Source organism: Arachis duranensis, chromosome 3, assembly GCF_000817695.3.
Source record: "Arachis duranensis cultivar V14167 chromosome 3, aradu.V14167.gnm2.J7QH, whole genome shotgun sequence".
Lineage (NCBI taxonomy): Eukaryota > Viridiplantae > Streptophyta > Magnoliopsida > Fabales > Fabaceae > Arachis > Arachis duranensis.
The window spans coordinates 13,581,908-13,606,549 of NC_029774.3; the positions used below are offsets into that span (position 1 = coordinate 13,581,908).

At 35.3% G+C, this 24,642-nt stretch overlaps 1 protein-coding gene and 1 long non-coding RNA gene across 3 annotated transcripts; one reads left to right on the forward strand and one right to left on the reverse strand.

Moving 5' to 3' along the window:
• The first annotated feature begins 18,503 nt into the window (after positions 1–18,503).
• Positions 18,504–19,832, forward strand: LOC107477728 (uncharacterized). Of its 2 annotated transcripts, none has more exons than XM_016097786.3 (2): positions 18,504–18,668; positions 19,280–19,832. In XM_016097786.3, the coding sequence occupies exon 2, from the start codon at positions 19,295–19,297 to the stop codon at positions 19,589–19,591; it is 297 nt and encodes a 98-aa protein (XP_015953272.1). In that variant the 5' UTR covers positions 18,504–18,668; positions 19,280–19,294; the 3' UTR covers positions 19,592–19,832. The 2 variants fall into 2 exon arrangements, with proteins under 2 accessions (XP_015953272.1, XP_015953271.1); XM_016097785.3 differs by lacking the exon at positions 18,504–18,668 and adding an exon at positions 18,704–18,996.
• Positions 19,833–23,737: 3,905 nt separating this feature from the next.
• LOC127745685 (uncharacterized) lies at positions 23,738–24,642 on the reverse strand. Its single transcript, XR_008007023.1, has 2 exons — positions 24,558–24,642; positions 23,738–24,021 (listed from the first exon to the last, which is right to left on the reverse strand). It is a non-coding gene; the product is annotated as an uncharacterized LOC127745685 (long non-coding RNA).

A 24,642-nucleotide genomic window follows, 5' to 3' on the forward strand; every position in this document is an offset into this window, starting at 1 on the left:
CATAGGAGCAGACTCGAACATTATATTTTGAAACATTTTCGACGCCCTAGGACTGAAGGAAAGTGACCTCAAGGACCACCGTCATGGGTGACAACTACATCAAGCCCGACGGCTCCATCATTCTACCGATCTTTGTGAGTTTCGAAGCAAGTAGAAAATCCGTATTGGTTGCGTTCGTAGTCCTGAGGGACTCTACAATGAATAACGTCATCCTTCGGAGAAGAATAATCAACGACCTACTTACAGTCATTTGTATCAAGCTATTGACAATGAAGTTTGTAGCAGATGACGGGTCTGTAGGGATGATCCGAGGAGACCTGGAGATGGTTGTCGCTCGAGAACGCCAGCTTGTCTTTACGAAAGAGGTCCAAGAAAGTAGCCGGTGTGTTCCTGGCAGACCTGGATGCTAGGATTGATGAGTAGCTAAGGCCCGATCCTCAGGGCGACCTGGAAAGGTTTCGGGTAGGGAAGACAAAAGACAAGTTCACATTCGTGAATTGTAACCTACCATACGAAGTGAAATGACCTATGATCGAAGCCATCTGAGCCAACAAAGACTTATTTGCTTGGACTCCAGCCGACATACCTGGGATAGACCCAGATTTCATGTTCCACCAGCTGGCTGTGAGACAGGAGGTGCACCCTATCGTGCAGAGGAAGAGGAAAATGTCGTCAAAAAGGGCAAACAAAATAGCCAAGCAAACAACTAGTTTATTGGAAGCCAGTTACATCATGGAACTAGACTACTCTACTTGGATCTTGAATGTAGTTCTCATGAAAAAAGCAAATGAAAAATGGAGAATATGCGTGGACTAGTCGGACCTTAACAAGGGCTATCCAAAGGACTCATTTCGACTCCTCAACATAGATGCCCTAGTGGACACAGCGGCAGAATACAAGTTTTTTAGCTTTATGGACGCTTACTAAGGATACAATTAGATCCTGATGCACCGACTTGATGAGGAGAAGATGGCGTTCATAATGCCACGGAGAACGTATTGTTACAAGGTCATACCGTTTGTCCTAAAAAATGCGGGGAAAACCTACCAAAGGTTGATGAATAAAGTCTTCAAGGACCACATAGGTAGGTCAGTAGAAGTCTACGTTGATGACATGCTAGTCAAAATGGCTGAGTGGGACAGTCTGGTAGCCGTCCTGTAGGTCATCTGCGACTCCCTTTGTAAACACAATTTGAGGCTGAATCCTTTGAAATGCGCTTTTGCCATGGAAGCAGGGAAATTCTTGGGATTCATGATCACCCAGAGGGCCGGGGGGTAGAAGCTAACCCGGACAAATACGAAGTCATCCTTCGCATGACAAGTTCCTTGTGTGTAAAAGATGTGCAAAGACTTGCAGGGAGGTTGATAGCTTTATCCCGTTTCTTCGGCGCGTCAGACGCTAAAGCATTGCCATTCTTCAACTTCATAAAAAAAAGGAATGGCCTTTGAATGGGGCCCATCTTGCAACGAGGCCTTTAACCATTTTTAGAGGATCTTGTCGGAGCCACCGGTTTTTGGAAAGCCAAAAGAAGGAGAGCCCTTATACCTGTATCTAGTAGTAATAGAAGAAGCTTTGGCTGCCGCTTTAGTACGAGAAGAAGGTAAACAGCAGCAACCCATGTACTTCGTAAGTAAAGAGCTCCAAAGGGTGGAGTCGAGGTACACGAGGCTGGAAAAGGTGGCTTTCGCTTTGTTGGTATCCTCCCAGAGGATAAGGCATTATTTCCAGGAACACCCGATCACGGTGAGAAATGACTAAGCGATAGAGTTGTCTCAGTACGACATTCAGTACGAGCCCCATCATGCTATCAAAGCCCAAGCAATGATCCACTTTTTGGTAGAGGTGGTCGGCAAAACACCCGAGGCCCCGGATTCACAGTGGAAGCTTCATGTTGACGGAGCATCCAACCAAGCATTTGGGGTGCTGGGATAATATTAGAAAGCTCAAAAGGAGTGACTTACGAGCAATCCATTAAATTGGGGGATTAATTCTAGAGAAAGAGGTAGGAGTGGCAAGACTTGAAATCAACAGCGACTCCCAAATGGTAACAGCCTAGGTGAACGGGCGTATCAAACTCAGGATCCATTACTGCAAAGTACTTGAAAAAAACTAGGCAGTTGTGTGGGGATTTTGCAGAAGTGATTGTTCAACATGTCCCTAAGGAGAAAAACACCAAAGCCCGACCTCTTGTTGAAGTTGGCTAGCACTAAGGCCGGAGCGAAAAATCGATCTCTCATTCAGGACCTAGTGAAGGAGCCATCAATAATCCTGTGCTTAACACAAGGCTACCAGGAACCACCTTCCTCGATTGGCCCGATCCAACGATTCCTGGTAGGAGTTGAATTATCGGGGAATGCGAAAGAAGTGAAGCTCGTGAAAAGGGAAGCCGCCAAATACACGGTGGTTCAGGGCCAACTATACAAGAGAGGGCTCAATCAACCTTTGCTGAAATGCTTGCGACTTGATCAGACGGAGTACGTTTTGAAAGAGGTCCATAAGGGATGTTGTGGGCACCACATCAGAAGGTAGTCCTTATCCTGAAAGCTCGTTAGGGCTGGTTATTATTAGCCTGAAAAGAGTGTCGGGATATGCTCTTAGCTCTTTCTCTTCTAACTCGAGCTTATCGAAGAGGCCGAGCTTTTTTGATCTACCAGAGTTCTGTGGAGGTTTGCATTAGCGAGTATCATTGTAATCACAACGGGATCATCATAGCTGGGTGTCACTCCTTGAGCATCCTCTTTAGTGAATAAGATTGTGGGTAAGTCGGAAACTTCGAATTCTTCCCCGACTTGATAGACTTCTTTCAAATATCTTTTATGAGAAGACTTAGTTACCCCGCCTCCTGCGAAACCTCCAGCTGTCATATGAATATGTCTATTAGGGGTTTGTAGTGGCCGATCTCGTCGACCACTATCTTCATCGCAACTCTTCTTTTTTCTCGAATTGTCCGACCTTTCTAGAAGGTATCTTTTTCACCGACCTTCTCTGGCCAGTTTTTCTATCACATTTTTAAGTCATAGCAATCGTTGGTGGAATGTCCATATAGCTTGTGATACTCACAGTATTCCGTCTGACTTCCACCTTTCTTGTTCTTGATAGGACAATGAGGCGAAAGTTTTTCGGTATGACAGATCTCCCTGTAGATATCAACAAGGGAAACTCACACAAGAGTATAGTTATCATACCTTCGAGGTTTATCCTGGTTGCACTAATCTTTTTATTTGTTTCTTTCTCCTTATCCCGAGCTTGATAAGAAGGATTTTATCTTGGAGCTGATTCTCTGAGCCAGACATTTTTCTCCTTATTGATATACTTTTCTGTCCGCTCTTATACCTCGTATAAGGAGGTCAAGTGTCACTTTGATATGGATTGAGAAAATGGTCTTTCTTTGAGGCCATTAACTAGCCCATTATTACTTCCTCTTGAGGTAAAATTTGAATTTCCAAGCAAGCTTTGTTCAATCTTTCCATATAAGCTCAGAGAGTTTTCCCGACCTCTTGCTTGACCCTTAGGAGACTTGAATCTTTCTTACAAGATCATCGAAACAGGTCACTGACCTAGGTGGTAAACTATCAAACCACTTCATCGACGTCTTGGTTAATATCGTCATGAAGGCTTTGCAGCGGGTCGCATCGGACGCATCAGCCAAATACATCCAACTTTTAAAGTTACTGAGATGGTGTCTCGGGTCATTTGTTCTATCATAGAGGTCCATGTTGGGGCTTTTGAAGTTCCTATGAACCCTAGCCCACCTGATCTCTTCTTTGAACGGATCTTCTCCTCCAAAAGGACTTTCCTCTCGATCTGCATGGTTGCTCCGATTTCGAAGGTCAGCTTCTAACTTCAAAAGCTTTTCTTCTGATTCTCTCCTTCGTCGCACCTCTCTTCGCAAGTCTCTTTCAGCTTCTCTTTGTCGCTTTATCTCCTGCTCGAATTGCTCTTGTCGTCCTTGGTGCCCGTGTTTGAGTCCCATATTCTCTGCTGGGTGCGGGAGTTCCTCGTTCTCCGGTGGATGTATCTCTGAGTTGATTCTCCTGGGTTGAGGGTTTTCCGACATTCCATCCCCATTAGGGTCAGTTGCTCTATCTGGTCAAGGGAGTATCATGAGTGATCGGTTGTCATTATGGTACTCTGGTTCATATTCGAAGATTGTATGTCCATCTTCGGGATGATTGCCCACCATGCTTGGGTATAGACTTCTAGATCTCCCATAATGGCACAAATATTCCGAGGGTTACCTGAAATTGGGTTGCTTTTGGGACTGAACATGAGGTCCAGACTCCTTTTGGATAGTGTCTGACTTTTGTTGGTACCGAGGTGCCACCGTTCGAGTTCCTCGTGAGGAGGTAGGAGGTGGTACTTACAAGGGACTCTGATACTTAAGTTAGCAATAGTTTTAAGCAGGTTTTTAGTAGATTGGATTTTGAATATACCTGAGGGTGTCATTGTATTTATAGTAGAATTGATAACTACCTTTTAGAGTAGTTCTACTTTTGATGGTGAATAACCATTCCTTTTATTAAGGAGTTGTTGAAATCTCCCTTTTAGATGAGTGAGAGATATCTTAGAAGTTGATTACTTATTCCCTTTATAAGGTCGGGTGGATGTGGACCGAGTCTAATTCTACAATTAAAATTCATTCATTTTGGATCTAACTATATTTTTGGACCAGAATATAAATAAGTATATACAAAGAAAAATAACACATACGTACAAGGTAGTCAAAACTCAAAATCGCGTTTCAACTCGTGGAAACAAACGATTTCACATTTTTGCATCTTCTCTTCGTGTCAGTTTTGCTTCTCGTCCATAACTCACTTGCATCTTGTGGAATCACCGTGCAAAAACAAAGAGCCGTTGGAATCCCCGTTTTGCCGTGATGTTGCATTCAAGATGGAAGAAGCTCTTTTCTTGGCCCTGATTGCAGCCCAATCCAACCCAATGGCGCAATCTGAATAGAAGACTATGGAAGATGGGGAGCTGATAAACTACTATTTTATGGTTTATCTTGTGCTTAATTGAGTGGTTTTTATCAATTCTTTACCCACTTATTCATACTATTCGCATGTTTTACGTTTTCCTTCCTGATTTTGTGTTATGATTGAAAACATGCTTCTTTGACCTTTAAATTACTAACTTCAATCCTCTCTTATTACCATTAGATGCCTTGATATGTGTGTTAAGTGTTTTCAGAGATTACAGGACAGGAATGACTTGGAGGATGGAAAGGAAGCATGCAAAAGTGGAAGGAATACAAGAAGTTGAAGGAACTGCAAAGCTGTCAGCCTGACCCTCTCGCCCTAAAACGATCATAACTTGAGCTATAGAGGTCTAAATGATGCGGTTCCACTTGCGTTGGAAAGCTAACATCCGGGGATTCGATTTGATATATAATTCCCCATAGTGGCCGTACAGATAGGCAATGCGAACGCGCACTCCACGCGGACGCGTCGCATCTGCGAACTTCAATCCGCGCGGACGCGTGGACGACGCCTCCGCGTCACTTTGCCGCAACCTGTACGGACTAGATTGCACAATCAGTGACTTCTGGGCTGTTTCTGATCCAGTTTTCGGCCCGGAGAACACAGATTAGAGGCTATAAAGTGGGAGAATGCATCCATTCATAATTTATGCTTTCATAATTCATAATTTTTAGTTTTAGATGTAGTTTTTAGAGAGAGAGGCTCTCTCCTCTCTCTTAGGATTTAGGATTAGGATTTTTAGAAATTAGGAATTTATCTCATCTTCACATCAGGTTCAATATTCCTTTATTTTGACTTTTCTTCTATTTTGAGATACTTTAATGCTTTTATTTGTATTTGATTTATGTTGCCCAATTGGCTTATGAACTTTTCCATGTTAGATTTTATTGCTTTGAATGAATGTTACTTGAGGTATTCCAGATATTTATGATTTCAATTTAGCTTTCCACATTATTGGCTTTAATTGATTAACTGGAAGCTCTTGAGTTATCAACTATTCATGATTGATTGTTATGTCGGCTAATTAACTGGAATTCCACTAACTCTAGTCTTTCTTTAGGAATTGGCTAGGACTTGGGAAATCTAACCAATTAGTTCACTTGACTTTCCCTTGCTTACACAAAGGTTAACTAAGTGGGATTAATTTTCATTCTCATAGGAGTAACTGGGATAGGACTTCCGAATTTTCATATCTTGCCCAAAAGTTTATTTTATAGTTAATTATTTATTTTATTTGTCATTGAATTTACTTGTTCCTCACCTTCAAAACCCCAATTTACAAAAACCCATAACCAATAATAAGAACATACCTCCCTGCAATTCCTTGAGAAGACGACCCGAGGTTTGAATACTCGGTTATCAATTTTAAAAGGATTTGTTACTTGTGACAACCAAAACGTTTGTAAGAAAGGACTTTTGTTGGTCTGGAAGCTATACTTGTAACGGGAATTTATTCTGAATTCTATACCACGCAAAAATCCTCTCTTCAAAATGGCGCCGTTGCCGGGGAATTGTAAACGTGTGCCTTATTATTGGTTATTGTAAATATTTTTCAAAAAAAATTTCAGATTTTAAAATTTTTTATCTTATCTTATCCTTTTTAAAAAAAATCATATCTTTTTCAAAATCCTATCTTTTTTGTTTCAAAAATTATATCTTTTTCAAAATATTTTCTTTTTGTTAGTTTTTGTTTTTATTTTCTCTCACTACTATGAACTCTCACCCCTTTGGCTATGAGTCTGGTTATAACTATGTTGCAGGAAGAGGAAGCTATAACAGGAATATGCATCAAGGTCAAAGCAATCAAAGATGGACGGAGCCAAGATGATCTAATCAACCCTTTAGGCAATAACACCCTCCTAGATATCACAAACAAAGACCATTCTACAATGCATACCAAGCTGATAGATATGGTGGACCGCCTAGTAGATACCAACAAGCCCCATCGTATGCTCAAAGACCATCCTCACAACTTAACTATGAACCACCACACTCACAAGCCCCATTTCCACCATTCACCTCCATATGACCCCAATCCTTATTCACCACACCAACCACCATATGAACCATACCCAGAACCACCACCTCAATATACACCATATCCATATTCATCAACCCAAGAATCACAGGCTCGCTTCGAAGAATCAGTAGATCAATTTCATGCAACTCTTCATCAACTGAAGCAAGCAATAAATCAATTATCTTCCAGACGTTCGGACACTCAAGAAACCCTCATGGCTTCATGTGGAGAATCTAATGAAGAACATAGCATGGAGGAGAAGTTAGAAACTCCGGTGGATAGTGAGCAGCACAATTTTGTATTGGAACATGATGAGCGGATAATTTATACGCTTTTTGGCACTGTTTTTAGTATGTTTTTAGTACATTTTAGTTAGTTTTTAGTATGTTTTTATTAGTTTTTATTTAAAATTCACTTTTCTGGGCTTTACTATGAGTTTGTGTATTTTTCTGTGATTTCAGGTAATTTCTGGCTGAAATTGAGGAACATGAGCAAAAATCTGATTCAGAGGCTGAAAAAGGACTGCAGATGCTGTTGGATTCTGACCTCCCTGCACTCGAAGTAAATTTTCTGGAGCTACAGAAGCCCAATTAGTGCGCTCTCAATTGCGTTGGAAAGTAGACATCCTGGGCTTTCCATCAATGTATAATAGTTCATACTTTTTCCGAGATTTGATAGCCCAAACCGGCGTTGCAAATCAGCTTCAGAATTCCTGGCGTTTAACGCCGGAACTGGCACAAAATTTGGAGTTAAACATCCAAACTGGCACAAAAGCTGGCGTTTAACTCCAGAAAAAGTCTCTACACATGAAAGCTTCAATGCTCAGCCCAAGAACACACCAAGTGGACCCCGGAAGTGGATTTTTACGTCATTTACTCATTTCTGTATACCCTAGGTTACTAGTTCACTATTAATAGGACCTTTTGAGATTGTATCTTTACCTCATGACATATTACACGTTTCTTATTGTATCTTCTACGGCATGAGTCTCTAAACCCCATGGTTGGGGGTGAGGAGCTCTGCTGTGTCTTGATGGATTAATGCAATTACTATTGTTTTTCATTCAATCACGCTTGCTTCTATTCTAAGATATCACTTGTTCTTCAACTTGATGAATGTGATGATCCGTGACACTCATCATCATTCTCACCTATGAACACGCATGACTGACAACCACTTTCGTTCTACTTTAGGCAGGGCGCATATCTCTTAGATTCCCCAACCGAATCTTCGTGGTATAAGCTAGATAGATAGCGGCATTCATGAGGATCCAGAAAGTCTAAACCTTGTCTATGGTATTCCAAGTAGGATTCTGTGATTGAATGACTGTGACGAGCTTCAAACTCCTGAAGGCTGGGCGTGATGACAAGCGCAAAAGAATCAATGGATTCTATTCCAACCTGATTGAGAACCGACAAATGATTAGCCGTGCTGTGACAGAGCGCGTTGAACATTTTCACTGAGAGGATGGGAGGTAGCCATTGACGACGGTGAAGCCCTACATACAGCTTGCCATGGAAGGAGCCTTGCGTGCATGAAGAAGAAGACAGTAGGAAAGCAGAGATTCAGAAGATAGAGCATCTCCAAAACCTCAACTTGTTCTCCATTACTGCAAAACAAGTATTTATTTCATGTTCTTTTACTTTTCACAATTAAACCTGAGAATTATTGATATCCTAACTAAGAGTTACAAGATAACCATAGCTTGCTTCAAGCCAACAATCTCTGTGGGATCAACCCTTACTCACGTAAGGTATTACTTGGACGACCCAGTGCACTTGCTAGTTAGTTGTGCGAAATTACAAAGTCTGATTGCAATTTCGTGCACCAGAACAATTGGAAGAAGCTGCACCTATCATTAAAGAGGAAGAAGTGGTTGAAGACTTAGGAGATGCAGAACCTTCATGGAAAATTCAAGTCATAAAGCCTCCTTCCAAGGTATTTGAAATTGATGTTGAGGAGGGTGTACAACCTCCAAGGCATGTCATAATAGAAGACTTGGAAGAGGTTAATCAAGAGATGGAGATTCAAGAAGAAGAGGCACAACCTCCCATGCCCTTGGTGAGCAATAAAGAAGAGATTAAATTGGAAGAAATCCACCAAGAGGAAGAGGTTGATATTGAAGAAGATTGCAAAGAGGTGAAAGTTGTCAGAGAAGAGCACAAGGGAGTGGAGCTTCCACGTTCATTCCAAACACCTCTCCCTAAGTTGCCATCATCCTTCACAACATTCAAGTGGGTAAAATTCATATCTCTTAGCTTTCTAATTCCACTTGAATATAGGCTACTGGAGACGGATGGTCAACTTAGAGCTCTTTGTGGCATTAAGAGCAAGAGGAAGATGATCAGTGGTAAGAATTGTCCTGCAAAGTTCATTATGGTTGGAAGCTCAAAGTTTAAACGCAAAGGTTGGTATAGAGCTCAGCTGAATGGGTCTAGGAAGTTGTTTGGTTGCTTCAGTGAGAATTCAAACTGCTTGCCACCCGGATGGAACAATATTGCTCAACAAGAAGACGGGTGCAAAAGCAAGGTTTGGGACTCCGGAATTCATTCCAACAATCAACACTCGTGGGGCCTTGTCACTTGCTTTAACTTACTTAAAGGCTTTCTGCGCCTAGTTTGGGACCCCGGAGGCTACTGGAACTCCAAACATTGGTGGAGATTTTTGGATGAATACAAGCACAAGCCACCATAACAGGAAGCTCATCAAATGTCCAACTTAAGGACTTTAACTAAAAGTGCTAGGTGGGAGACAACCCACCATGGTATGATCGTTCTCTTTTTAGTTTTAATTTTAGTCTGTTTTTGAATTTTTATTGAACCTACAATTTTTGCATGACATTCATTGCATTTTGCATTCTGCATACTGCATAGAAAAAAATAATAGTACGCACGCGACGTGTAAGCGTCGCTGACGCGTCCGCGTCACAAGTGCGTTGGGAAGATAGCAAATTGAACAGAGAGTCACGCGAAAGCGTGGCTGGAGGCGTGCCTTTGGCACAAATTGATCCACACGACCGCGTCGCTGACGCGTCTGCGTCATGTGGGAAAAACGCCTCCCACGCGTCCGCGTCACCCATGCAAACGCGCGCCTTAAAATCGACGTAAAAAGGGTGTATGGCCGAGAGTTGAGCTAGAATTGGGCTGGACTCGTGCTAGAAGCACAAGCCTTGCCACGCGTACGCGTGCCCCACGCGTCCGTGCCATTTTCAAATTCAGGCCATCCACGCGATCGCGTCAACCACGCAACCGCGTCACCCTAAATTTTGGCAAAATGAGTTTCAAACAGAAAGTTGCGCAAGCGCACGGCTGCCCTCGCGCCACTAGCACAAACCATGTCACGCGTCCGCGTGACCGACATTCCCGCGTCACCTCACTTACGTGCTTCCCGCGCGAACGCCTGCCTCACACGTCCGCGTCACTAGCGGCGCACATCTTATCTTAATCTGCCAAAATATCTTATTTTTTCTTCCCCAAATCATACTCTTTGTCTTCCTTTCTTCTTTCTTCCTTCCCCCTTCCTCCTTTCTTCCTTCCTTTCTCTTCATCTCTTTAACTTCTCATCCTTCTTTTCCTTCTTTCTATTTTACTTACTTTATCTTCTTTCTATTTTACTTACTTTATCTGCATACTTTCATTCATTGCATTCATGCATATTTTTATTGGTGTTGATATTTATTTTGTGGATTGTTGAGAAATTATTTGACAATTATATATTATTTTTATAGGGTTGCTTGCATGTTCTAATTAATATTTTCCATACCTTATTTAATATGCATGCTTTGTGTTTGTGAAAATGCCCATATGGCATTTTGCACTATTTTTAGATTTCTTTTAAATCTACTACTCTAAATGCTTGCTTTTCACATAACCCCTTCTCTATTTTATTATTTAAATATAATTATTTTTACAAACATATTATTAATTTGAGAGACTTGGTAATCTAATTTGGACATTGAATGCTTGACCTATGCTACTCATGCCCTTCGCCGGCATGCCAATAAACACCTTGCATTCAATTTTTCTCCTATGCACTTGATATATTTCCATTGTTGATTTGCCACATGTAGTCATGACCATGTGTTCACATCATTATCCATACATGTGCATTGATTACCACCTTTCCTATTCTCTTCCTTGCTATAACCCTCGAATGCTAATGTCTTTCCTTGTTTCCTTTCAGGATGGCCACCAAGAAAGGTAAAGAGAAAGCTACTCCCAAACCACCGGCAAGGAAAGGAACAAAACAGAGCACCAGCTGAGGAACCACAACCCCCATCCACCTGCACATCTCCGCATGCACCGATGACGGTGCAATCTTTAAGTGTGGGGAGGTCGATACCGATCTCCACGGGTTAGTTAGTCCCTTCTCAACACCAATGTTAATTTGTTAATTGTTACATTTGCATGTTTGTTTGATTTTATGCATTTAGTCACTACTTGGTTGAAGTAATATTTTCTTTTTCAAGAAATTTTTATAGTATTTCACTAATTTAAATTGAAAATTTTTTGTTAAATTTGTTTAAAGTTGCATTTGGAACATGGTTTTTGAGCCAAAGAACACACAACCCGTGAGATTTTGAGCTTATTTATATGGTTACATTATTTAACCATGATATTTTATTCTTGTGTGTTTTACTTCTCTATGATTGCAATCTGTATTTTGTTCCAGTCTATATGTCCAATATTTAGTGTATTTACATACTTGCATATGACTGAGGCCATTGTTTGATTCTAGCTCACCACTCCCAAATTAGCCTACCTTTTACATCACCCTTGTTAGCCACTTTGAGCTTTTAATCCCCTTCTGTTCTATAACCACATCACTAGCCTTAAGCAGAAAAACAAATTAAATATCCCAATTGAATCTTTGGTCAGTTTAAGACAGAGATTGTGTATCAACTAAGTGTGGGAAAACTGTGAGAACATAGGTTAATAAGGGAATGTATCATGTTTCTAATTAATTTAAATATTGGGAATTTGGGAACCTACTCATGAAAAACTAAAATAGAAAAAAAATAATAAAAAAATCCATGTGCATTGACAATGTTATGTTTATTTTTATGATTCAAAAAAAAATATTCAATAAATAAGGGGACAAAATTATCCCAATGTTAAGCTTTAATAGAAAGATCAATGCACATGTGATAAAAGTAAATAAATATCAAAAGTTTGGTACATGAGTATGTGATACAAAAGTGGGAATTATGGGTAGTCAGGCATGAATTTAGAGTTATATAGAGTGTGTGTGTGTTTATGTGAGAGCTTAGGCTATTCAATGATTCAATTTATAGCTCACTTAGCCATACATATATTCTCACCCCTGCCTTGGCCTCATTACAACCTTGAAAAGACCTCATGATGTTTGCATTGGTATACTAAATATTTGTTGATCGGTTAGCTGAAGAACAAAGTTTAGAAAGCATGATTAGAGAAGATTAGAGTGAAGTACCCTTTACACTTGAGATACTAGAGTGATATACACTACCAGTGAGGGTTTAGTGCTTAATTTTATATTCCCTGCTTTCATTAGCTATCTTCTTACAAGTTTACTTGCTTTTTATTGTATAATTTGAATTAGTGGAATTTAATTCATGTTTGTCTTGGAGAATTTATTTACTGTTTAACCAAGTAGGTAGAAACATTTTGCATGTAGTTACATTCATATAGATAGGTTGCATTTCATACATTCTATCATTCCTCTTCACTTCTTTATAGCTTCTCTTGAGTTTAGCATGAGGACATGCTAATATTTAAGTGTGGGGAGGTTGATAAACCACCATTTTATGGTTTATCTTGTGCTTAATTGAGTGGTTTTTATCAACTCTTTACCCACTTATTCATACTATTCGCATGTTTTACGTTTTCCTTCCTGATTTTGTGCTATGATTGAAAACATGCTTCTTTGACCTTTAAATTACTAACTTCAATCCTCTCTTATTACCATTAGATGACTTGATATGTGTGTTAAGTGTTTTCAGAGATTACAGGGCAGGAATGGCTTGGAGGATGAAAAGGAAGCATGCAAAAGTGGAAGGAATACAAGAAGTTGAAGGAACTGCAAAGCTGTCAGCCGGACCCTCTCGCACTAAAATGATCATAATTTGAGCTACAGAGATCCAAATGATGCGGTTCCACTTGCGTTGGAAAGCTAACATCCGGGGCTTCGATTTGATATATAATTTGCCATAGTGACCGTACAGATAGGCGACGCGAACACGTGCTTCACGCGGACGCGTCACATTTGCGAACTTCAATCCGCGCGGACGCGTGGACGACGCCTCCGCGTCACTTTGCCGCTACCTGTACGGATCAGATTGCACAATCAGTGACTTCTGGGCTGTTTCTGATCCAGTTTTCGACCCGAAGAATACAGATTAGATGCTATAGAGTGGGGGAATGCATCTATTCATAATTTATGCTTTCATAATTCATAGTTTTTAGTTTTAGATGTAGTTTTTAGAGAGAGAGAGGCTCTTTCCTCTCTCTTAGGATTTAGGATTAGGATTTTTAGAAATTATGGATTTATCTCATCTTCACATCAGGTTTAATATTCCTTTATTTTGACTTCTCTTCTACTTTGTGATAATTTAATGCTTTTATTTGTATTTGATTTATGTTGCCCAATTGGCTTATGAACTTTTTCATGTTAGATTTTACTGCTTTGAATGAATGTTACTTGAGGTATTCCAGATATTTATGATTTCAATTTAGCTTTCCACATTATTGGCTTTAATTGATTAACTGGAAGCTCTTGAGTTATCAACTATTCATGATTGATTGTTATGTCGGCTAATTAACTGGAATTCCACTAACTCTAGTCTTTCCTTAGGAATTGGCTAGGACTTGGGAAATCTAACCAATTAGTTCACTTGACTTTTCCTTGCTTACGCAAAGGTTAACTAAGTGGGATTAGTTTAATTTTCATTCTCATAGGAGTAATTGGGATAGGACTTCCGAATTTTCATATCTTGCTCAAAAGTTTATTTTATAGTTAATTATTTATTTTATTTGTCATTGAATTTACTTGTTCCTCACCTTCAAAACCCCAATTTACAAAAACCTATAACCAATAATAAGAACATACATCCCTGCAATTCCTTGAGAAGGCGACCCGAGGTTTGAATACTCGGTTATCAATTTTAAAAGGGTTTGTTATTTGTGACAACCAAAACGTTTACAAGAAAGGACTTTTGTTGGTCTGGAAGCTATACTTGTAATGGGAATTTATTCTGAATTCTAGACCACGCAAAAATCCTCTCTTCAGGAGCCCTAGTAGACTAGCAGTAAATTTCCTAATCTCTTAACCTTCCTCATCACTTTACAGTTTATCTCCATGGCAAAAATTTCAAAATTTCACCTTTCTCAAGTCTCTCAATCTCTGACTCTCTCTAACTCTATGTCTCTATGCCTCTGAAGTTTAAATTTTGCGCGACCATCCAATTCGGAGTGTCACCGACTCGCCGTAAAGTTTGCTACAGTTGTTGTCGAATCAGACTGGTGGTGGCTGTACTGTGTGAGCGTCATTTTGCGATTGCAATTTACGAAATTCTCTGGCTCTGCCTCTTTGTCTCTGGTTCTCTGGTTCTACCTCTCTAGCTCTTGAATCTGGATTGCTACGGCTCTTCTCCTCTCCTTCACTAGTAGTTTAGATAAATTAAAAGTTATTTTTTAATTTTTATCCTCTTCAATGTTCAATCTGTTGTTGTGCTTGTTTAGTATTGATTATGTTACAGGTTGAATTGATATTACCTATCTTTGTTGGCTTATTATATTGCAGATTGATTATATTGTTCAATTTGGAATACGGTTTTATGCGAATTATAGTAGGTTTTCAAATTAAGATTAACTTATCTGTTCATGTTTATTGCAAGTATGTATTTCATATCAGTATGTATATTATATAGCTTTCGCATTGTTTATTGATTTTTCTTCGTTGAGATATGCAATTTTAATGATTTAGTAATCTAAAGATGTTATTATTGTATGAGGCTTTTGCTTTATCTATTAAATAATCTTTGAATTCCTTTTTGTTTAGTTGGTTTATTTTAGATATGAAACATGAAACTCCTATTGTGAAAGTCAAGGCTTATTTGTCCTTGATATGTCTCGGTTATTGTTTAGTTAAGGATAGTTCAATCATCTTTATTTTCCATTAAAGAATGAAGTCCAATTTAGTATTTTTTGTTAAAGGTGCAATTCCATTAAGAAAAATTTTGTTGTTAGGATAGAGTTTTCTATCAAGTATTAACACATAAAAGACATGAGATGTCAAATTTAAAGGATACTATGTGAATTAAAAAGAAATAGTAAAATCCGTAAACTAAAAGAGAAGCAATTCTGTCTAGATAAAAGTTTAGAATTCAGAGTGATTGTGTTTTATTGAATGAAAAATAAGAAACAATGAGAATAAGAACAAAGAAAAAAAGTGCTCCATAGAAAACTTTGAAAATAATCTGAAATTTTTCGTGGCACACTTACACCAACAGATAAAAAGTGAGAGGTGATAAGATATTGTTCTATTTTGTTTTGCTCTATTTTGTTGAATTACTTAAAATACTTTATTAATTTTTTTGTTGAATTTCTTTTAACTGAATGGTTAAATTGTTGTTGTGGCATTGAAGATAATTCTTGAAATTTTGTTATGTTAATATTTTTTGTTCAAATTAAATTGTTGAACTTTGTTTTAGAACTTTAGAAAAAATTTGTTTTGCTCTATTTTGTTCTGAATTACTTAAAATGCTTTATTGAATTTTTTTGTTAACTTTTTTTAACTGAATGGTTGAATTATTTTTGTGACATTAAAGACAATTTTTAAATTTTTGTTATGTTAATATTTTTTGTTCACATTGAATTGTTGAACTTTGTTGTTGAACTTGAATGGTTGCAATTGAAATTAAACATAATTTTATAATTTTTGTTTAATTGTTAAATTTTTTTGTAATATTGAATTGACTTGTTAAATATTTGTTGTTTAATTTTTTTTTTGGAATAGAAATGAAGGCAAATCAAGCTTATCCAAGTGAAAATCCGATTAACAATCTAACTTTTCAATCAGGAAGTACAACTGGAATTGCTAATAAAAAAATTGTTAAAAATGTTTTTGAAGAACTTCTACAAAGACCTCTTTTTTCTGCTCCTGAAAATAAAGATGATAATGCGAAAGATTTTATGATTAATGAAAAATAGAAAGATTATTAAATGACTTATTTAGACTTTAGTTAATTAATTGTTCATTGTTATTAATTTGGTTAGTTTATTTGAATATTTGATATTTGAAATTATTTTGGTATGGTATAAATTCGTGAGTTGTGCATTTGTATTTTGGTTCGTAAGTTGAGTTATGAATTTGTGTTTTGACTTATAACTTGTAACTTTTAATTTATTATTGTATAATATTATAGTCTTTTAGGTAATTTAGTTTATTTAAAATTTATTTTATTATTTGTGAAATACATTTTTGCTATTAAATTTTTCATAATTTTTATGTTTTACAAATTACGTTTATATTCTCTCTTATGATTCAATGAATTACAATTCTAAATTAGGTTAACAAGTTGAAATAAAAGCTACGAATTTACTACTTTATATTAGTATAATTGTATAATAACTTGGTTAAAAAAAATTGACGGCTTAATATTTTTGAGAAGTTTTATATTTATTGCTACTTCATTAATATAAGATTTTTCGATGATATCTCTAAAACAAGATTTTCGATTTTAACAGAAGTTACAAATAAAGAGGATTTTATTCCATTATAGACCAAGTCCGCTTGAATTAAATCTGTCAATATTTAATAAATTCTAAATATTAAAAACTAACGAAACACGTGGAAATGCATTAATTCTTATTTTATAAGGAGCTTAATATTCTTTGCTAGTTGCTACACGATTCCCCAATAGGAACGAAATTAATAAATATTACTCCGTTTTAAAATAAATATCGTTTTACCTAAAAAAATTAATGCATTTAGATAAAGAATTTATTTAGATGCGTAATTTTTCAATGAACATAAAAGCAAAAGCGATACTTATTTTAAAAGTAAGGGAATATAATTTTTGGTTTTAGTTTCTTGAAAAATTTGTTATTTTAAGCAATTAAAAATAATTATCTTCTATTTTGTAATGAATCCATTTTTTAAAGTGGTAGGTTTTAATCCTTGAAAATATGATAATTTATCATAAATCCAAATCAAACAATGATAGTTGCTAGCAATCCAAACGAAATATTTTAAAAAATATTTAGACGTAGAAGAAAGTAAAAATAAAAGGTAATATTTCCAAATACGGAAACAAATTTAAGTTTTTAAAAGATAACCAGAAAATGAAGTATATAAATGATTGAGTCAGATAGATAGTAAAAATATTAAATTCAAAAATAAATAAAATAAATAATTTCTTTTTTTTTTTTTGAAGAAAAAGTAATTATTCAAATTATTTTCTAATATTTTTTAAAATTAATATATTAGTTATTTAAAATTTAAAATATATAAAATAATTTTTAATATTTATTTTTTTAGATAATAAAATTCTTTTTAATTTGATTCGAAAAGTAAAATATAAAATAATTTTTGAAAAGTTAAAAAATTTTAAAACAGTTATTTTGATTAAATAGACTAAATTAAAAGAGACCCTATTATTTAATGAAGAATTGAAGATAAACATTAAAAATTATTTTATGTTTTTTAAAAGTTTAAGAATTAAAATATCTAATATTAAAAATTTTAAACACTAATTTAAATAATTATTTAAAAATAAAAAAGAAGAATAAGTGGTATAGATGAGGTGGCTGATCTGAAGGTGGTCACTAACTCGCTATCATTTGGCTAAAAAAATAAAAAATTTAATTTTAATATAGGATAAAGTATATTTGTTGTTATTAAAATTTGTCAAAAATTTTTAAAATATCTTAAATTTTATTTTATTCGGTTTTATCTCAATAGTTTTTGCTTTATATTAAATATATTTCTGATAACTAAATTTTAAAAAAATTTAAAACTAATCAAACAATAATACATGATAAAATATGTTTGATTTGCTTGTGTTAAAAGTTGTTTTTACGAAGTTATTCTTGATTTAGTCATAAATTTTCTTAAAAAATTAGTTGTTATAGTAAATTTAATACAAATTAAAAATTTTTAAAAACAAATTAATACAAAATAAAATTTGAAAATACTTTTAAAATTTTTAATAAATTTTAAAAATAAAAAATATATTTATCTAAACTTAAATACATTCATGTCCTCTCTTTAATTCCTACACGCTTAGACTTCACAAGGCTATTGAATTGAATGGTTATTACGCATTCAATCAGGATAAACAATATAGAAGAACACTGTTTAATGTAAACAGTAGGTTAAAAAAATTAATTTTAATTTTAAAAAATAAATTTTGAATTAATAACTAGATTAATCATAATTTTGATTTTTTTGTTGTCGCAACTGCTCTTTCGCAATCTTATGTCACTGCGGACGTGGGTGGAGCATCTCCGAATCAAAATAAAAAGAAAGAAAAGTGGTTTGCTTTTTGGTTTGCTTGTGATTCATTCTAATTCCGTATTCATTCCAATTTTCCCATTCGCTTCCATCATCACTCCCAACTATTTCTTCAAAAGACTTCGACCCCACCACGCTAACGTTCTTCTCTTCTCTCTCTTCAACAGCCAAAGGTACTCTCTCTCTCTCTCTCTCTCTCTGGATCTCTCTCTGTTCTTGAGTGATACGTTGCTTCTCTGCTTTATCCTTGCTTCCTCAATAACTAATCTCTTCCATTAACAAGCTTCGTTCCCTTTCTCTATCAAATTCTTCTTCTGTCGATCTCTATTGAATTTTCCTCCAAACAAAACTCTTTGAATTGATCATTGAGCTCGTGATTGTGTGAAATCCACCTCACGGATTCAGATTTGAGATTCGTTACTCGGATTCTTTCATTCGTTCTCTCTTTTTTTTTGGCGTTAAAATTTTTTATTGGTAAGCTGTCACAGTCCACACTATTAGGTATATCTCTGACTTCATCGTTGGTTGATTGGACTGGATTTGATTTGATTTTATTGTAATTTTCTTTTTGTCCCCTCTTGTCTTCTGTATCTTCATTTAACTAATCTCTTTTTCAATTAGTCATAATCATATATTATATTTGATTGGTTACTTATTGTTGCATAATTGGGCGCTGACCGTAGAATTTCATGTTATATTATTGTTGATTATTTATTGTTGTATATTATGTTACTGGAGTGGCTCTTAACTAGGGTTAATGTTTGGAATCAAATCAAAATCACAGAACTTGGAATTTATTATGGGGAGCAACAAGGCACCAAGTTGGTCTGACCAATGGGGAAGTGGTGGATTTGGGAGTGATGACTATGGTGATGATCACCATAATGAGAAGATGGACAAGAGTGGGAGCAGCAAGAAGATGGCGGATGCCAAGGCGGTAGCGTCGGCCGGGATGGACAAGGCCAAGACAGCCGCGTTGGTCGGAGCTGACAAGGCCAAGGCGGCTGCCGTGGTGAGTGCCATGAAGGTGAAGAGTGGCACCTCTGCTGGCCTCAAGTGGGTCAAGAACCAGTACCAGAAGAGGACTTCCAAGTGAAATCATGATGACTCATTCTGTTCACAAAAAAAAAAAACGCTCAAAGTGTGGTCTCAAACTCATGCTTTTTTATTGAACATTATATATCTTGGATAGTTTTTTCTTTTTAAATGTCATTGTTCTTTCATAAACTATACTGAATTTTTATTCAATATTGATTATATGGTGTGGCTGTAATTTTAGAACAATCCGGGTATATTTGTTTATAAAAGAATGTAGGGCGTTGATGAGTTTCACTCTATGACTCTATGTTGGAATGCTTAGTAAACGAATTTTTATAGGATTAATACCGCGTTTGGTGTGGCTTTCTTCTTGACCAGTGGATTTATACCCTCCAACAATGTTACAAAATTAAAATTAAGAAAAAATAAAGATGTATTAATAATTTAGTTAGTGATTTATAGGAGTTAATTATCTATGTATGCATAGATAATTATAAAAAGAGAAATATGGGTAACTATGAATCAAGGACATTTGGTTGAGTAGTAACATGTCATATATAGATAATTATAAATAATAATGTTTCACATTTATGTAAAAAATACATTGATGTTATTCAAATTTTTTTTGCTATATGCGTCTTGTCACTCTCCAAATCATTGGTGATTCACGTGTCACATATAACGCAAACATTTTATGACTTTTGATCAACGTAAACTTTTTTTCTCTGCTTGCATTTTCCTCCTCCTTCTTCTTCTGCTCGCAATATAGGCTTCGTCGTTCTTCTTCTTTGTTTTCTTTTTTGATCTAGACTTTTGAATTGAAACAATGAATGAATCAATTTCAAATCAGTTGAACGAGAGTGATTTGGATTATTCAATTTTGAATCGAATTCACGCAATTGCTAATTTTATTTAAATTGAATTGAATAAACGGAGGTGTTCTGAATCTGAATAGAATTGAATTGATAATATCTAAATTGTAGACAAAGGTGTTTTGAATTTAATTTTATATAATGGATTATGTTTCGTTTACTGAGTACTACACAATTGTTTCACCATGAGTATGTGTTTCAGTTCATCATACAGAAGGCTATTTGAATTTGATTTTATATAATGGATTATGTTTTGTTAACTCAATACTATAGAGTTGTTTCACCATAATGACGTTTTCGGTTCATTATGCAGAAAGCTGTTTGAATTTGAATTTATATAATAGATTATGTTTTATTCATTCAATACTATACAATTGTTTCACCATGAGTACGTGGTTCGGTTCATTATGAAGAAGCTGTTTGAATTTGATTTTATATAATGTATTATGTTTCGTTCACTCAGTACTATACAATTGTTTCACCAGAATGACGTGTTCGGTTTATTTTTGTTCTGCACAATTCAAGACTCTTCCTCCTCACCTTCTACTGCTTCTTCACCAGAGAGAATAAGGAAAAGACAAAAAAATACAGCAGCAACAACAATAAAAGAATGACGATAAGGAGAAAACACGCGAAAAAGAATGAACGCGAAAAAGAAGGAGGAGAATGAGGAGGACGAGAAACGCGAAGAAGAAGACGACGCTGCGTGCGTAAACGAGCGTGAGAAGAAGAAAAAACGAGGGGGAGAAGAGAAGAAGAAGAGAAGAAGCCTTGGGCAAGAGCGGTCATTTCGTGTGTGTTGAATGCGTATATTTCACGTTTCATTTAATGATATTAGGTTTTTTGGTATTGGGCCAACTTGGATGGACTTGGATACAAAATTACATGGATGTGTAGCATGATCCAATTATAAAATAATTTTTTTAACTGATTTTAATGTCTTTTAATTATATAAAGTATTTAAAATCTTTTTTATTTTAATAAATAATAATATATATTATTTCTAAACTCATTTAAAAAATACATGTTAAGAATAAGATTAGATACGCTAACACATGATGGTATCTAGATGTATCTAAGTGTGTTCAGAGAAGAATTTTTTATTTTTTACCAAGACATAATTGGACACACAACAGATACGTATATCAGACGAATGTCAAAGAATATCGTGTTTGAAATGTGTCCAACATGTGGATACGGACATACGGCAACTCAGCAAAGTATCCGTACTTCACAAGTTTAGATACACTTAAATACTATCATATATTAACGTATCCAACTTTGTTCTTACCTGTATTCTTGAAATAAGTTTATAAATAATATATATTATTATTTATTGAAACAAAATTATCTTGAATAATTTATATAAGGAAAAGTCTAGGGGGCAAGCAGTTTTATTGAATTTTGGCCAGCATGTAACCAGCAGAAGAAGGTGAGCCATTGGATGAAATTTCACACCAATCTCACACCATCAAATAATCATTGATGGCTAGTTGATGGCTAACAATCACAAAAATTGCTGGTCCCCTAGCATTGCTCTTTATATAATTTAAAACATTAAAGAGAAAGTATAGGAGGCCAGTACTTTTATTAAAATCTGGCCAACACTTAACGAGTAAAAGAAAAGTGAGTAATCTTATAACATTCGATGAAATTTCACACCATTAAAAACACTAATGATGACTAATTGATGGCTACAAATCACAAAATTTGCTACCCCTAACACTCCTCAACATTAAAAGCATTTAAAAAATAATTTATACCTTAATATCAATAAAAAATTAAGATATTATTATAATTTATCAAAATAATACTTTTCGGTTTTCACCAATACTTTATATTATACCATGTCCCGCATTTCATAAAAAATTAAAACTAATGTGTCGCCAGGATTCGATATCCCTGCTTCATAGGTGTCCAATATTGATGTAGTTGTTACAAGCAGTTGTTGATGTAGAACATTCAAATCTTCGATTGCTAACAGAACTCTATGAAACTTAAATCTTCTAACAAAAGATTCGTGCTACGATTGGTCGATTGGATCATTTACTCACACATTTGATAATGTACAAATTTCCCACAAAACTATGATTCCTATCTTCTCATAGATGAAAATTATGTTGAATTGTTGATGATTATTTTTGGTTATGTTTTTCGCAACTCGAATGAAAATTGATTGAAAGGTAGCACGTAGAAAGTTAGACAGAAGTTAGTGTTCTGCATGCGGAGTTCCATGTTATTTGGAGGGGTTTGATTCTTGTTTGAAATTGGAGTTTTTGTGAGACACCATGTGAAACAGATTATTTAGAAGCATTTTTAATAATGCACACAAGACAGAATACTAATACCATTATCATTATAAAAAGGGACTTAGTGCGTCGATTTAAGAGACTATAAGTTAGAATTGCTTAAAAAGCAACATTAGTTTGATTTAGATAAGTGCCAACTGTGTTGATGATGGTATAACCAGAAAAACTACCTCGAAAGTAGTACAATATAAAGAATGATTTTAGCCTTGGAATGAACTTCATCATCTTGTTAGCTTAGATATAAATCCAGTCAATTAATTTACCCTTTTCTTTTGTTTGTTTTCTTTCTTTCATTTTTAGTGTGTGTGTATATATATTACTATGCATGGATGTGTGTATGATAATTGATAAAAGTTATCTCTGGTATATTAATTGACTTAATCCATTTAATTCATTTTTAGACTTAAAATTTAAACCGATTTGATCTATTAATCAAAACATATATAATTTAGGTGGGTTAAATGTTTCAGCAAAAACGTATCCAAACCAAAAGTTTATGTGGTGAGAAAGAGAGATTGAGTTTAGAATTAAAATGATTTGTTTTAAAATAAAAAAAATAAAAAATATTTTTTTCGAATTTAGTTTCAATTTTCACTTTTCATTCGGCTTTACTCTTAACCAAAAAATGCCCTTATTTTAATTCCCTTGAAGCTTGAAATAATTCCTCAATTTTTTAATATTAAATATAATCTTTTATAGTTTTATCATTTAATATCTTTTTACATGTTTTATTTTAATCTCACTTAAAAAATGTATAATAAAAAATCACACTTTACAACCACATCAATTGAAAAAAATATTTGAGAGAATCCCTTTCCATAATCCTATCAATATATCAAATAGTGTAAACTTTTTTTTATAGTATCAACACATTCAAATTAAATAAATAAAAAACAAAGATCGGGTTTTAATTCTAAACAAAGAAATTGCTTTTCATTTTTTTTTTTTTTTTACTTCTACGCTATGAAATTTCATTCTTTTCTCCAAATGAAACCTTCAACTATTGCAAGCTAGAAGGCATAATAATCATAAGGCAGTTTTTCAAATAAGCTGGAGTACACATACCATTATCACCAAATTAAGTTTAATAATAAAACTTTACATGAAACGATTCAACCCAGAGAATTTACAATTATGCCACCTCCTTCACATTGGGCGACTTTTTAGGAAGTTCTATTCACATGGTTTGCCTCTCTCCATTAGTTGATTTCAGATTATCACACCAAATGTATTTTCCCCACTGTAAGTCATGTACAAGAATCCATCTTCATCCTTATTTTCCTCATAAATCGCAGACATAATAGCCGCTGCACAAACAGAAAATCACGGCTAAGATGATAAAACCAATAAGAATAACCATTGAAAATGGGGCAAACTACTCTCATCTACCCCCTTTAATTGACCAACTTACACTGGCCTCATTTATAGTTTATTACTAACATGAAATAAGCTTATTTTCAGTTATTTAAACTGTTCAATAGCGTTTTGGAATTACAAAAAGATATCATTACAATGTATGTGACTGGGGAGTCTTGGAACAATGGCTGAGTTTTCTCTGTGTGATCTCAAAGTTACAGATTTAAGATGTGGAATCAACCACAGATGTAATTATAAAGTTAAATTACCTACATGGGTGTGGCCCTATCCCAAATCCTGTGTTACCACAGATTGCTTGTGCACGGGTCTTCCCTTTGTATCATTGCAAAGTATGTGTTATGTACACAACTTTATTTGTTATTAAAAATCTTAATTGAACAAAATAAATATGGTTTACCCATTGGAAATAAGTCAATAACAAGTCTACATATACTATCACATACACCCAAAAAGCAATATATATTACCAGTTGGTGGCAAAATGTTCTTCACAAAAATGAAGATAGCCTTTTCTGGACTCAGCTTGATTCTCTTCCGCACCACATAAACAAA

Bases quoted from the DNA above. Each gene is read 5' to 3' on its own strand.
- LOC107477728 (XM_016097786.3), top strand. From the start codon at position 19,295: ATGGGGAGCAACAAGGCACCAAGTTGGTCTGACCAATGGGGAAGTGGT.